Raw genomic sequence first — 14,562 nt, 5'->3', positions numbered from 1 at the left:
CAATTAAAATAAAAAGCCAGCCCAGCTGGTGTGGCTCAGCAGTTGAGCGTCGACCTGTGAACCAGAAGGTCATGGTTAGATTCCAGGTCGGGGCACATGCCCGGGTTGCGGGCTCGATCCCCAGTGTGGGGCGTGCATGAGGCAGCCGATCCAGGATTCTCTCTCATCAGTGGTGTTTCTCTCCCTCTCTCTCTCCCTTCCTCTCTGAAATCAATAAAACTACTTTTTAAAAAATAAAATAAGTAAAAACCCAGATCTCTCATCATAGTAGCATTTTGTTTGTTGGTTTTGTGTGTGTGTCCAGCTACAGCAAACAGGCCTTTAAAAACCTCCCTTTCCGGGTGGAAGTTCACATTTTCCCGGGGAAAGGCTGGGCCCGGCCAGGAGTTTGTTCCCTGATCCCAGGACCTCACAGCTTCGCAGCCACACGTAGCGGTAACAGCACCAACTTAAAACACTGTGTGCCCCGGCCTGTGCGTGAGACTGCACATCGACTACCGTATGGAGAGGAGCGCACGGGAACCCGGGGACGTGAACGTGAGAACAGCCGACTCCGATGAGCATAAACTGAACGCCTTTGTAACAAAAACAAACAAACAAAACCCCTTTTTTTTTGGCATCTAGCTTGAAAGACATGCTATTTCATTGAAAAGATGTAATACTTTGTTCGGCTTATATTTTATTTTTTAAATATATCTTTATTGATTTCAGAGAGGAAGGGAGAGGGAGACAGGAACACCAATGATGAGAGAATCACTGATCAGCTGCCTCCTGCACGCCCCCCACTGGGGATCGAGCCCGCAACCCGGGCCTGTGCCCCGACCCGGAATCGAACCGTGACCTCCTGGTTCACAGGTCGACGCTGACCCCGAGCCCCGCGGGCCGGGCTCCGTTCTGCTTTAATTAAGTTGGTACAAACACTACAGTGAACTGAGACCAGTGAACGAAGAACCTTTTTAAAGGAAACAGCGCTAGTCACGTGGGTTTAAGCCCGAGTTCCTCCCCAGCCCTTCCTGGTGAGCACCGAGCACAAGGACTCGGGTACTTGCCATCAAGTCCCCCCGGGCCTCAGTGTCACTGTGTCACTTTAAAAAGGGGACGCTCGTTACCGTTACCCTGGGCGTCCTCACAGCAGCGGAGACGAACCACAGCACAGAAGCAGGTGGTTAGACGAGAAAGACACAAGGGCTCTCCCACCAACTGCATGCAAGACGGAGCCCCCGCCCAGGGAGCGGACAGAGGACAAGCAGGAGACAAGCAGAGCACGCAGCCCCCGCCCCGCGGCCGCTGGGCCGCACTCACATAGGACTCGAGCACGGCCTTGGGCCTCAGCCTGAGGGAGGGCAGGTCGCACACAGAGCGGCTGCGGTGCAGCTTGGCCAGCAGCGTGTCCTGCAAGGCACTCAGGGCGGACAGCCGCCGGGGCTTGTCCGGGGAGGGCTGCAGCCACCGCTTCCGGAGCGAGAGACGGGGACAGGGAGAGCAGGGACAGGTTAGGGTGAGCGTCTCGGCAAGCGTTTCAGGTTAGAACACACGCGCGCGGCGGCAAAATGCTGATCGTGCCCCAGCCGGTGTGGCTCAGTGGACAGAGCGTCGGCCTGGGGACCGAAGGGTCCCGGGTTCGAGTCCCATCAAGGGCATGTACCTCGGTTGCAGGCTCCTCCCCGGCCCCGGCCCTGGTTGGGGCACTTGCAGGAGGCAACCAATCAAACTGTCTCTCGGTCTCTCCCTCTCTCCCGCTCTCCCTAAAAACCAATGGAAAAGTATCCTCGGGCGAGAATGAACAGGACAACAAAAAATGCTGCTGTTAGAGAAGGTTCGGGAGGAATCTGTGTTATTAACCAAAGCGGCAGGGAGCGCGGGGGAGGGGCAGGAAGGCAGCGGGGCCACCTGTGCGCACAGCAGAGGCAGCTGGGGTGTCGCTGGGTGAGTAGGGGGTGAGCTTGAGAACCGCGTCGCTAGGAACGATGAGAGGACGAGAGGCCCTAACGCAGGGTCAGGCCCTATCGCAGGGGGTCAGTGTTTGGGACACGAGGCCAGCACGGCCTCGGGCTCACGTCTCCAGCCCAGAATCACACTGAACTTACGAAGAAGGCGTGGTCTTTGAAGGTGGGCGTCTCGGGGGTGCCCTGGCTGTAAATGGACATCCTCCGCTGCAGGGCGGCCGCCTTGCTCCCGGTGCCGGTGGACGGGGTCACGTCCTCCACGTCGAAGGGGCTGGAAAACAGCAGGTCCCGGAGGTGAGCTTTCAGGCACCTGCCTGACCGACCGCTGGTTCCGGAAGCACCTGGTTTCACTCAAGGAAATTCTAACCAGCGGGAGGGGAGGGGCGGGGCCCAGGGGTTTGTCAGAAAATCAGCCAAGATGAGAGGAAGCTCAGTGTAAGAACCACTCGAGGGACCAGCAGTCATCATCACGCACACATACCACCTGCCTGCACACCTACCACCTGCCTGCACACACACCGCCTGCCTGCACACATACCACCTGCCTGCACACACACCGCCTGCCTGCACACATACCACCTGCCTGCACACACACCACCTGCCTGCACACATACCACCTGCCTGCACACATACCACCTGCCTGCACACCTACCACCTGCCTGCACACCTACCACCTGCCTGCACACACACCACCTGCCTGCACACACACCACCTGCCTGCACACACACCACCTGCCTGCACACCTACCACCTGCCTGCACACACACCACCTGCCTGCACACACACCACCTGCCTGCACACCTACCACCTGCCTGCACACACACCACCTGCCTGCACACCTACCACCTGCCTGCACACACACCACCGACCTGCACACATACCACCTGCCTGCACACACACCGCCTGCCTGCACACCTACCACCTGCCTGCACACACACCACCTGCCTGCACACCTACCACCTGCCTGCACACACACCACCTGCCTGCACACCTACCACCTGCCTGCACACACACCACCGACCTGCACACATACCACCTGCCTGCACACCTACCACCTGCCTGCACACATACCACCTGCCTGCACACACACCACCTGCCTGCACACCTACCACCTGCCTGCATACCTACCACCTGCCTGCACACACACCACCTGCCTGCACACCTACCACCTGCCTGCACACATACCACCTGCCTGCACACACACCACCTGCCTGCACACCTACCACCTGCCTGCACACACACCACCTGCCTGCACACCTACCACCTGCCTGCACACACACCACCGACCTGCACACATACCACCTGCCTGCACACACACCGCCTGCCTGCACACCTACCACCTGCCTGCACACACACCACCTGCCTGCACACGTACCACCTGCCTGCACACATACCATCTGCCTCCACACGTACCACCGACCTGCACACACACCACCTGCCTGCACACACACCACCTGCCTGCACACACACCACCTGCCTGCACACGTACCACCTGCCTGCACACACACCACCTGCCTGCACACCTACCACCTGCCTGCACACACACCACCTGCCTGCACACACACCACCTGCCTGCACACACACCACCGACCTGCACACATACCACCTGCCTGCACACCTACCACCTGCCTGCACACACACCACCGACCTGCACACACACCACCGACCTGCACACCTACCACCTGCCTGCACACGTACCACCGGCCTGCACACCTCCAGTCTACCCGCACACCTGCAGCTCACCTGCACACCTAGATATGCCTCTTTTTGGGCCCCGACACAGTGTCTGGAGGGGCCCACGCGTGGCTTCCGGAAGGAGCCCCTGTGGTCAGCACAGCCTGTCCACCTGTTTCTTCTGAGGAAACAGCAAAGGGCCACTTACTACCACGCGATCTCCAGGTTCAGCTTGATGGTGCCCAGGTCGTTGATGTCCACGGCCAGCACCTGAGGCCGGGCTGCAAACAGCTCTTTGGTCTCGCAGGTCACGCTGCCCACCAGGAGGTGGGTGGCCAGCCCTTTGACCTCTGTGACCTGGAAGGGAGCGAAAGGGGAGGCGTTGGAGGACCGCGGAGCAACAGGCAGGACACTGCGGTCATTTCTTTCTGAACCACAGCTGATGTCGGAGCTGATGTTGCCATGGACTGGGCAGCAGGAGGAGCCTGAGGACTTAGCCAAGGCTCACCCAGCGTGGCCCACCCAGCGTGGCTCACCCAGCGAGGCTCACCCAGCGTGGCTCACCCAGCGAGGCTCACCCAGCGAGACTCACCCAGCGTGGCTCACCCAGCGAGGCTCACCCAGCGAGGCTCACCCAGGAGACCACAGCCGCCGGGAACACTGTACCTTGATGGAGATGAGCCCAGCGATGAGGGGCAGGAACACCGTTTCCTCTCCGTCCCAGCTCTGCCTGCCGTTGACTTCGATTTTGCCTTTCAGCTTCCACCGCTGTCGGCCGTACTTCATGAAAATCTGGGGAGACACCAACGGGCACGCGTCCTCACCTGCCTCCACCCCCGAACACCGCCCTCTTTCCCCACCGTCCTCCCTCCCAAACTCCCGGGCTCCGAGCGTGGAGCCGACACTGAGTGGGGAGACCTCGGGAGGGGGGTCTTGTCTGGAAGGCCCGGGGTGGGAGCTCTTTCTTTAGAAAAGATCGTCGCCCCTACCCGTCTGCTCACATGTCCTGCTTCTTTCCCAGGCCAGTCCCACTTCCATAGGACAGCCAGGACTGACTCCCAGTCCCAGCCCGGACAGAGACAATGGGCATCTGCTAAAATCTACTCAGCGGTCAGAGCAAGAGATAAGATGTCCCTTGCCCAGACGGCGTGGCTCAGCGGTTGAGCATCGACCTAGGAACCAGGAGGTCAGGGTTCGATTCCTGATCAGGGCACATGCCCGAGTTGCAGGCTCGATCCCCAGTGTGGGGCGTGCAGGAGGCAGCTGATCCATGATTCTCTCTCATCATTGATGATTTTCTCTCTCTCTCTTTCTCTCTCTCTCTCTCTCCCTCCCTCTCTGAAATCAATAAAAACATTTAAAATAAGCTGCAGAACGACCACTCTCCAGAGCATCTCAACCATGAGGTCCTGCTTTGGCTCAATAAACTCCCATAAACTTTTCTGTGTGCACGTTCCTGGGTCGATGGGGTCTTAGGAGAACGGAGGGGCGAAGGATCACTGTGTCTGCACGTCCCTCCCGAGAGCTCAGCAAAACAATAACAACGATGGTGACGGTAACAGTAATAACACAGCCATCGAGGCACCTGCTAAACTCAGTGAGTCCAGACCAGCCGTGGGCAAACTACGGCTCGCGGGCCGGATCCGGCCCGTTGAATAAAACTAAAAAAAAAAAAAAGACCGTACCCTTTTATGTAATGATGTTTATTTTGAATTTATATTAGTTCACACAAACACTCCATCCATGCTTTTGTTCCGGCCCTCCGGTCCAGTTTAAGAACCCATTGTGGCCCTCGAGTCAAAAAGTTTGCCCACCCCTGGTCCAGAGAGAAGCTACACAAGGGCCTGTGTTACTCTCCAAACGTTCCTGTTGGCTTCATCCCCCCAAGAACAAGTGTAAAAATGAAACAGAATTTAAGGAGCGGAGCAATGAAGACCGAGCCCTCTCCCTCAGGCCTCCATCCCGACACCCGGCCACACACGGCACTTACTTCGTACTGGTCCCCGGGGCAGAGGCGCGCGAAGCCGGCCAGACCTGCAAAGGGCAAGCAGTCGGGACGTGAGGTGCGGAACGCATTTCCCGCTTCACGACCCCGCACACCGGCCCCTCGACACGCTCACGCGGAGGGTCAGACTTCTGGGAACTCGTGTAGTAATACTTGGGGCCTCTGTGGGGGGAGCTACTGGGGTGGCGTTTCTGTATGACTCTAAATGTTTTGGTATGGTGTCCTGGGCGGTATGCTCAGTGGTTAGAGTGCTGGCCCATGCTCCGAAGGGTCATGGATTCGATTCCCGGTCAAGGACACGTCCCTGGGGCTGCAGGCTCGATCCCCAGTAGGGGGCGTGCAGGAGGCAGCCAACCCATGATTCTCTCTTATCATTGATGTTTCTTCTTTTTTTAAATATATTTTTTTATTGATTTCAGAGAGGAAGGGAGAAGGAGAGAGAGAGAGATAGAAACATCAATGGTGAGAATCATTGATTGGCTGCTTCCTGCACACCCCCTACTGGGGATTGAGCCTGCAACCCGGGCCTGTGTCCTTGACCGGGATGGAACCTGGGACCCTCCGCAGGACGACGCTCTATCCACTGAGCCAAACCAGCCAGGGCTCATCATTGATGTTTCTATCTCTCCCTCTCCCTTTCTCTCTAAAATAAAGATAAATAAATAAATAAACAAATAATCAAAAATCATGAGAGGGGCACACCAACAGGCAACGCCAAGGTTAAGGGAGGCCTAACAAAGCACCCGCCGTGGCCACGACCGGCCAATAGGTGGCAGCAGCCGCCAGCGTGCTAGGGCTGCCACCCTGACGTCCAGGGAGAACCAGGCGTCAAGAACACACTCCCGGTCCTTTCTGAGCCCCGCCCTGTGGGGTGGGCGCTGTCCTGGGCTGTGCACCTGCCAGACGGGCCCCCCGATCTCACTCAGAGGTGACACTGGGGAGCCTGCCTCCTCCCAGGCCGGTGTGGGCACCCTTCCCATCCCCAGGCCTCCGGCGGTCTGACCCCAGGTGGCTGGGCCAGCGGTCACTATTGCACCAAGTAGACGGCACTGGCTCAGCCACCGTCTCCTCCAGGAGGTTGTGGGGACTCAAGGCCAAGGGCCTGCCACCCAGATGCACACAGCCTCGTGCTTGGCCAACAGCAGTAAGCTGGGTTTTTTGGGTTATTTTTCCATAGATTTTTAGAGAGAGTGGAAGGGAGAGAGGGAGAGACAGAGAGAAATATCGATGTGAGAGAAACACATCGACTGGCTGCCTCCTGCACGAACCCTGACCAGGGCTGGGGACCTGCAACTGAGGCCCATGCCCCTGACCAGAATCGAACCCGGACCCTGCAGTCCGCAGGCCAATGCTCTATGCACTGAGCCAAACTGGTTCTTCGCCCATCGTCTCATCTGCTATCCCCTCTTCCCCCCTCCACAAGCCATCTGTGTTGGGGGGAAGGGGAAGTGTGCTGGGTGTGGCAGCGGAAGTGGCGGCCGGGTCTGCGTGTTGTGAAATAGCCTGTTTGTGTCGGTGGGTGTGTGGGGCGGCTCTTTTTCCCAGAATGAACAACAGATAAGCAGGTCGCTCATGGCAACGCTGGGGGTTTCCTGGCAGCGGGAGGGCTCCCTTATCTAGGGGGGCCGTTTCCGTGGGGCGTCCCCAGGAAGCCTGCCCAGCCGCGCGTTGGGGTTTTGTGTGAGATGAGGGACGTGAACCTCGATGAACCTACAATGAAAAGGGGGAGCGGCCCCAGGCCTGAGAGACCCCCGAGAGAAGCTAAGGAGAGAGGACAGCGGGGCAGGGACGGGGTGCAGGTGTGGGGGCCACAGAGGGGTCTCCGTCCCTGACAGGCAGCCCATGGCGGCTGGGACGCTGCTGACAGGGTGGCCAGGTCCCCAGGGGAGGGAGGTCTGGCCCAGCACCCCCGGCCCAGCAGCCCTGCAGCTGCAGACCGGGTGGGCGGGCCCCTTGGCTGCCACCGCTCCCAGGTCCCCTCCTGGGAGCAACCCAGTGTCGTGCCCACTCAGCTGCCTCAGGACGTCCCTGAGGCCACAGGCTGTGGCGGATGTCCTGGGAACCAAGGGCCCTGGGACTCAGTTTCTTTGTTGTTGTTAATCCTCACCCGGGGATATTTTCCCATTGATTTCCAGGGAGAGTGGGAGGGAGAGGGAGAGACAGAGAGAAACACATCGATTGGTTGCCTCCTGCACGCAACCAGGGCCTGGACCAGGGAGGAGCCTGCAACCCAGGTATGTGCCCTTGACCAGAATTGAACCCGGGACCCTTCTGTCCACAGGCAGACGCTCTGTCCGCTGAGCCACACCGGCCACGGCTAAGATTCGGTTTCAGTGAACAGGCGAGGGAGGGCTGAGCAGGGATTCAGGAACAGCGTGGCTGCGAGTACCTTTCATCCGGATGCAGAACTCGCCCAGCAGGCTCTCCAGCTCCACCTCGATGGTGCACATGTTCTGTGAGGGGACAGGGGCGGGGACGGCGCTGGTCAGGGCTGGGCAGCTTCCGGTCAGCCCAGAGCCCCTGGCGCTCGCACGGCCGGACCCAGGGCGCACCGACCCGTCCCCACTGAGCCACTGCCGCCCAGGAAGGTTCTTCACCGGACGCTCCACCCAGGCCGGAGCACACCGCCGCGTCCGGGACATTGCGAGCACAGGACAAGTTAGGTGACATCCTGAACCAACGATCCCGAATGCGGGCATGCTCTTTTGTTTTTATGGATGTTTTTATGGCTATTTTCCCATTGATTCTTAGAGACAGTGGAAAGGAGGGGGAGCGACAGAGGGAGAAACATCGATGGGTTGCCTCCCGCACGTGCCCCAGCCAGGGCCAGGACCAAGCCTGTACCCCAGGTACGTGCCCTTGACCGGAACAGAACCCGGGACCCTTCAGTCCGTGGGCTGACGCTCCACCACTGAGCCAAACCGGCCAGCGCTGGAATGCAGGGTATCCGATAAGAACCGGCCTGAATTCCACAAAAGGGCAATATCACAGGGGGATGTAGACGAAAGAGACGAAAGAGACAACCGGATGGAAGGTGTTCCATGGACCTGGGTTGTATCCTGACTTTAAAGACAGAGAAACTAAAACAAGACACTATGGGGCCAAATAGGGGGGATGTGGAACCACGGGGTCTGAGGCGATGCTGCAGCATGACTCACCTTTCTTAGCTGGGGTCACGGTGTGCATGTGCTTATGCGGGGGACACGCATGTTACAGAGGTTACCATTAAGAAATCCGTGTGAGCCCGACCGGCGTGGCTCAGGGGTTGAACATTGACCTATGAACCAGGAGGTCAGGGTTCGATTCCTGGTCAGGGCACATGCCCGGGTCGTGGGCTCGATCCCCAGTGAGGGGCCTGCAGGAGGCAGCTGATCCATGTTTCTCTCTCATCACTGATGTTTTTCTCTCTCCCTTCGTCGCTGAAATCAATAAAAATATATTCAAAAACAAAACCCACAAAGTGACCCTGTGTGTCACCTAAGAGGTCCCCGCCGTCCGAGGCGGAGGCAGATGTCCCTCTGGGGACTGTCCCTCAGACGCTCCCGGGCTGATGACGTCACCCGGGAAATCTGACCTCTGAGCGAGGCCCCAGGGGCCGGGAGAAGCGCTGCCTTAATAATTCAGCCATTTCATCGGACGCACTGGTATCCGGTCACCCCGAGGGCACAGGCCTCCCTGCATCACGCGCTCGGCCCAGGGGACAGGCAGAAACCAGGGCAGCCGGCCTCTTTGCCTCCTGCAGGGACAGGCGGGACATTGCCAACTGCCAGCGCCGCCAGGCAGGAGGGCTCGCCACAACCGACTGCGGGGTGACCTCCACCACGGCCTGTCAGCTCTCGGGGTAACGCTCGGGGGGTGCGTGTAAATGGAAAAAAACAGGGCATGCAGCCCGGCCAGCGTGGCTCAGTGGTTGAGCGTCGACCTATAAACCAGGAGGTCATGGATCGATTCCCGGTCAGGGCACAGGCCCAGGTTGCGGGCTCGATCCCCAGTGCAGGAGGCAGCCGGTCCATGATGCTCTCTCATTATTGATGTTTCTCTCTCTCTCTCCCTCTCTTTCCCTCTCTGAAACCAATAAAAATATACATATTAAAAAAAAAAAGCAAGAGAGACAAAGGGTAAGACTCCTGTGTGAAGAGCAGAGTGAGATGGGCGCAGGGCGCCGTGCGTGCTCTGGGCGGTCCCCGCAGGTGGCCGCGGGCCGGTGCACCCACCTCCGTGTACTCCTTGTGGCTCCGGTGCACCTCGGCCAGGCTCTCCCGGGCGGCCTTGCTGTTGGGGGACGAGGCGAAGGCCTGCTTCATCTTGCTGGCGCCGTCCTGGAGGCGTCTCTGGATGCAGTAGGCTTCGTAGAGCTCGTCCACCTGCCGGGATCAAGGGGGGAAGCCAGGGCGATGAGTCCTGATGGCGCTTGAGCCCGTGGTTCGGACACGCTGGTCCTGAGCTCACGGGGGCTCCGGGAGAAGGGCACCCTCTCAGAGGGAGGCCGTCACTGTGGCCTTCGCTACGAGGGCCCCTTCCCACGTCAAAACCGATTGTCCTCCGAGTCACTCTCCCAAGCGCAGAAGGTGAAAAGGAACGGCACGCGGGTGGCCCATGGGAGAAGGTATGGGCCCTGTACACGCCACAGGTGTGGGTTACCTGTACATGGGACACGTGTGGGCCCTGTACACGCCACAGGTGTGGGTTACCTGTACATGTGACAGGTGTGGGTTACCTGTACATGGGACACGTGTGGGCCCTGTACACGCCACAGGTGTGGGTTACCTGTACATGTGACAGGTGTGGGTTACCTGTACATGGGACACGTGTGGGCCCTGTACACGCCACAGGTGTGGGGCAATGAATGCTGGCGCCTCCTGTGCACACAGGAATAGGGGTGGTTATAAGCTTCCCTCCAAGTTGAAGACTTTGCTATTTTTTAAAAAATGTATATATATATTTTATTGATTTCAAAGAAGAAGGGAGAGGGAGAGAGAGAAACATAAATGATGAGAATCATGGATGGGCTGCCCCCTGCACGCCCCTCACTGGGGATGGAGCCCGCACCCGGGCCTGTGTCCTGGCCGGGAATGGAACCGTGACCTCCAGGTTCCTAGGTTGACGCTCAGCCCCTGAGCCCCTGAGCCCCGCGGCCGGGCAAGGTGAAGACTTGTACGCGCCATCGTCATTTTACGTTAAGGGAGCGTCACAGGTGACAGTCACACACTCAGGCCCAGCTTATTGTTAAAGGGCAACTCGAGGCTTCTTACTGCAAAGGGTGTTTGTGAATTCTCGGCTCCACAACCACCGGGACGCTGCCCTCAGGCCAACAGCCACTGCGAAGAGGAGCTGCCCCACTCGGGAAGCAGACCGTCTCTCGCTCTGGGGGCCGATGGATTGTGATTGGGGGGGCCTGGCCCTGGGGCGTGGCTCTGTGAGTTGGAACGTCGTCCTGTGCACCAAAAGTTTGTGGGTTCGATCCCCGGTCAGGGCACATGCCCAGGTTGTGGGTTCGATCCCTGGTCAGGACACATGCCCAGGTTGTGGGTTCGAACCCCTGGTCAGGGCACATGCCCAGGTTGTGGGTTCGATCCCTGGTCAGGACACATGCCCAGGTTGTGGGTTCGATCCCTGGTCAGGGCACATGCCCAGGTTGTGGGTTCGATCCCTGGTCAGGACACATGCCCAGGTTGTGGGTTCGATCCCTGGTCAGGACACATGCCCAGGTTGTGGGTTCGATCCCCGGTCAGGGCACATGCCCAGGTTGTGGGTTCGATCCCTGGTCAGGGCACATGCCCAGGTTGTGGGTTCGATCCCTGGTCAGGGCACATGCCCAGGTTGTGGGTTCGACCCCCTGGTCAGGGCACATGCCCAGGTTGTGGGTTCGATCCCCAGTTGGGGTGCCTACAGGAGGCAGCCAATTGATGTTTCTCTCTCACATCAATGTTTCTCTCTCCTTTTCTCTTTAGAGTCAATGAAAAACACCCTCGGGTGGGGATTAAAACAAAAAAGAAGGAGGGGGCAAGGCCTGGAGGGGTGGCCTGTCTGCTGACAGCATCTCTGGGCTGGGGACTGGCATGGAGGGCGGTGGCTGTACTTTAAGGCGAAGCTGAGACACCCTGGTGAGGGGGGTAAATTCGGGAGCCCAGGCCCCGGGCCTGGGGGTTCTGAGATGTGGGTTCACTGGGTCAGGGCTGGGCCGGGAATCCGAACTTTCAAATGAATGGCCCGAGCGTTCTGACGCGGGACGTGCGCCATCAACATGCAGGAACACGCACACGGTGCCTCCATGGTTGCTCGCTGGGCGTGTCCCTCTGGGGTCTCCGGAGACGCCCCTCGACCCCTGTCCCCACAGGTGTCTCTATGACCGTAACCCGCTCGCTGGGCCCTGGCGTTAGCCTGAGCGGCTCCGTCTGTTCCTTTGCATTTAGAACAGTGGTTCTCAACCTTCTGGCCCTTTAAATACAGTTCCTCATGTTGTGACCCAACCATAACATTATTTTCGTTGCTACTTCATAACTGTGATGTTCCTACTGTTATGAATCGTCATGTAAACATCTGATGTGCAGGATGGTCTTAGGCGACCCCTGTGAAAGGGTCGTTCGACCGCCAAAGGTATCGCGACCCGCAGGTTGAGAACCACTGATTTAGAGAGAAGTTTGTTCTGTTTTCGTTACGTGTCAGCCTCTCTGAGCCAGACGGAGTCACGCTCCAGGAGGAAGGGTGGCTTTGCGTGCGTCCGTGAGCCAAGCGGTGCCTCAGCAAGTGAGCGGATTAGCTGCCTCACCCCGTGAGATGGGCCTGCTGGCGGCCTGCAGGGACCTGCCGCCGACAGCACTCCCGGCTCCGAGACGGCGGGACCCACGGGACGGACAGATGGAGAAACACCGCCTGCCTCGTCCGGAGCCGCCTTCCTGCTGTTTTTCAAACTAAACAGAGCAACCTGTCCGAGCTCGCCGGCCCCACCAGCACCTCATGGGCGTCACTGTCCTACTGAGCGGGCTTCGCAGGCAGGGCGCGGTTCATTCTGCCCCGGTCGCGGGGTCATGAGTGGGAGCTGCAGAGGAGTGGCCGCCCCGTGTAAGCCCGTCACAGGGCTGGAAAGGAAAGGGTGCTGGGGACCAGCCGGCCGGCGTGGCTCAGAGGCTGAGCGTCAACCTATGAACCAGGGGGGCACGGTTCGATTCCCGGTCAGGGCACAGGCCCGGGTTGTGGGCTCCATCCCCAGTGTGAGGCGTGCGGGAGGCAGCCGGTCCATGACTCTCACTCATCATTGATGTGTCTCCCTCTCCCTCTCCCTTCCTCTCTGAAATCAGTAATAATAACAACAACCACAACAATAATAATAAAGAAATCCTCCCTGAACTACCGGCCAAGCTCAGGCCAAAGGTGGGCTGACCAGGAACCGAAAACCAGGCAAAGGCCGGGGCGGCAGTTACCTTGCTGATGTGAAACTCCAGGCGCCGCATGTACCGTTCGATCGTTTTAATTTGCTGGAAGGAAAGGGAGACGTGTGAGCGAGGACAGTCATCACAGCGCAGACGGTCCAGGCCTGCGACCGGCCGCCTCTCCCCTCTCGTCCTCGGGAGGCCCGCGCAACGCTCGGCGTCCTCCTCTCCTGTCTCTGCTGTCTGAGCGTCTCCAGCATGAATCTGAAGGGCATTTAAACGTCTACCCTGGATAAACACGCTGAGAAATGGGCTGCCCGGCCTCTGGACTCTGTGATTCGCGCCCGGGAGGCCGCCTCACTGGGTTTCTGTGGGGACGGCATCACCTTGGAACAGACCCGAGTCCCCCCAACAACGGGCACATGTTATCGTCTCGGAGAGGAACGCCCTTCGCTCCACACTCCGTGTCTCTGAACTTGAGGTGCGTCGTCCAATCGCTACGCCTGTGGGTGTCGGACAGGGTCTCGGTGGGTCTCGTGCCGCCTCTCGTCCGTTACAGATACTATTGCACGTGCTGCCTCTCGCCACCCCCTCAGATGCCACGAGCAGATCCCACCGTGATCCAGCGCGAAGGGCGCGCACACAGGCATGGAGAGAGCAGCGCGTGGGCTACAACGGCCCACATTGAAAATGGGCTTCGAAGGGTCCTGTCACGGGGGGCAGAACACCCGTTCTCAGGGAAAGGGAAACGGGGTCACAGGTCACTGCGATTGCGGTTCCTTCTGGCGGAGCACAAGGTAAGGGTGCACTTTCCGATCAGGTCCCTCCGATTTGGGGAGACGCGGTGGCTGGTATTTACACAGAAGGCGGGGCAGGGCCTCCCAGCGCTTGGGAACCTCTTAAACTTCTCAGCACTGAGACGCCCAGAGCAGGGGCGTTTCCATGAAAGTACCACTGGGTCTGGAGAGCGCGGCACCTACTCATCAAACTCAGAGGTAAAGGCACGGGTTTTCTGGGCTTAGAAAAGTCACCGCTCTCTAGGCTCCCGCTGTCCCTCAGAGGGGACCTCGGGCTTATGTCCCCCCCAGCGCAGAACGGTCACTTACCTTGTCCAGGTCATACAGCACACCCTGAAATGGAAAATAAAAATAATTAAAACGTATCTTCTGCAAGACTGCTACTGACATTAACAGAGGCATTGGGTCTGCGTGTCTGCACTGTCAGGGAGACAATGACCAGCCGTGAGGTTCTGTTGGGTTTTCTGACATTTGCTTTAAAAGAGGACAAATCTGGGTTATTTTAAATCCCAGCAAGAGTACTTTTCGTTTTTGTTAATCCTCACCCCAGGATACTTTTCCATTGTTTTAAGAGAGAGACAGAGAGAGACCCATCCATTGACTGCCTCCAGCGCGTATCCCAACCGAAGCCTGTGACCGAGGTTCATGCCCTTGGCCAGAATCGAACCCGTGACCCTTCAGTCTGCAGGCTGACACTCTAACCACTGAGCAAACTGGCCAGGGTGGGTCCTCTTTTCTGGAAGGTTCTTCTTTGTATCCACCTCCATCCAG

General features: G+C 58.6%; 1 protein-coding gene across 4 annotated transcripts in view; it reads right to left on the bottom strand.

The window, feature by feature from the left end:
- RIPOR2 (RHO family interacting cell polarization regulator 2) overlaps positions 1-14,562 on the bottom strand; it is a 56,803-nt gene that overhangs the window by 13,327 nt on the left and 28,914 nt on the right. For 2 of the 4 annotated variants that reach the window (XM_070397563.1, XM_070397565.1), the window contains exons 5-13: positions 14,101-14,124; positions 13,046-13,099; positions 9,839-9,988; positions 8,014-8,077; positions 5,610-5,653; positions 4,286-4,411; positions 3,828-3,976; positions 2,088-2,217; positions 1,303-1,452 (exon numbers count right to left, since the gene is read on the bottom strand). In XM_070397563.1, the coding sequence (XP_070253664.1) occupies positions 1,303-1,452; positions 2,088-2,217; positions 3,828-3,976; positions 4,286-4,411; positions 5,610-5,653; positions 8,014-8,077; positions 9,839-9,988; positions 13,046-13,099; positions 14,101-14,124 (891 nt within the window). The remainder of the gene's footprint in view (positions 1-1,302; positions 1,453-2,087; positions 2,218-3,827; positions 3,977-4,285; positions 4,412-5,609; positions 5,654-8,013; positions 8,078-9,838; positions 9,989-13,045; positions 13,100-14,100; positions 14,125-14,562) is intronic. The other 2 variants (XM_070397564.1, XM_070397566.1) reach the window with 1 other exon arrangement.

This window comes from Myotis yumanensis, unplaced genomic scaffold (assembly GCF_028538775.1).
Source record: "Myotis yumanensis isolate MYYU_CA2020_CCGP unplaced genomic scaffold, mMyoYum1.0.hap1 SCAF_17, whole genome shotgun sequence".
In the NCBI taxonomy this organism is placed as follows: Eukaryota; Metazoa; Chordata; class Mammalia; order Chiroptera; family Vespertilionidae; genus Myotis; species Myotis yumanensis.
Note: the sequence above shows the minus strand (reverse complement) of the source record. Positions and strands in the feature narration are given on the sequence as shown.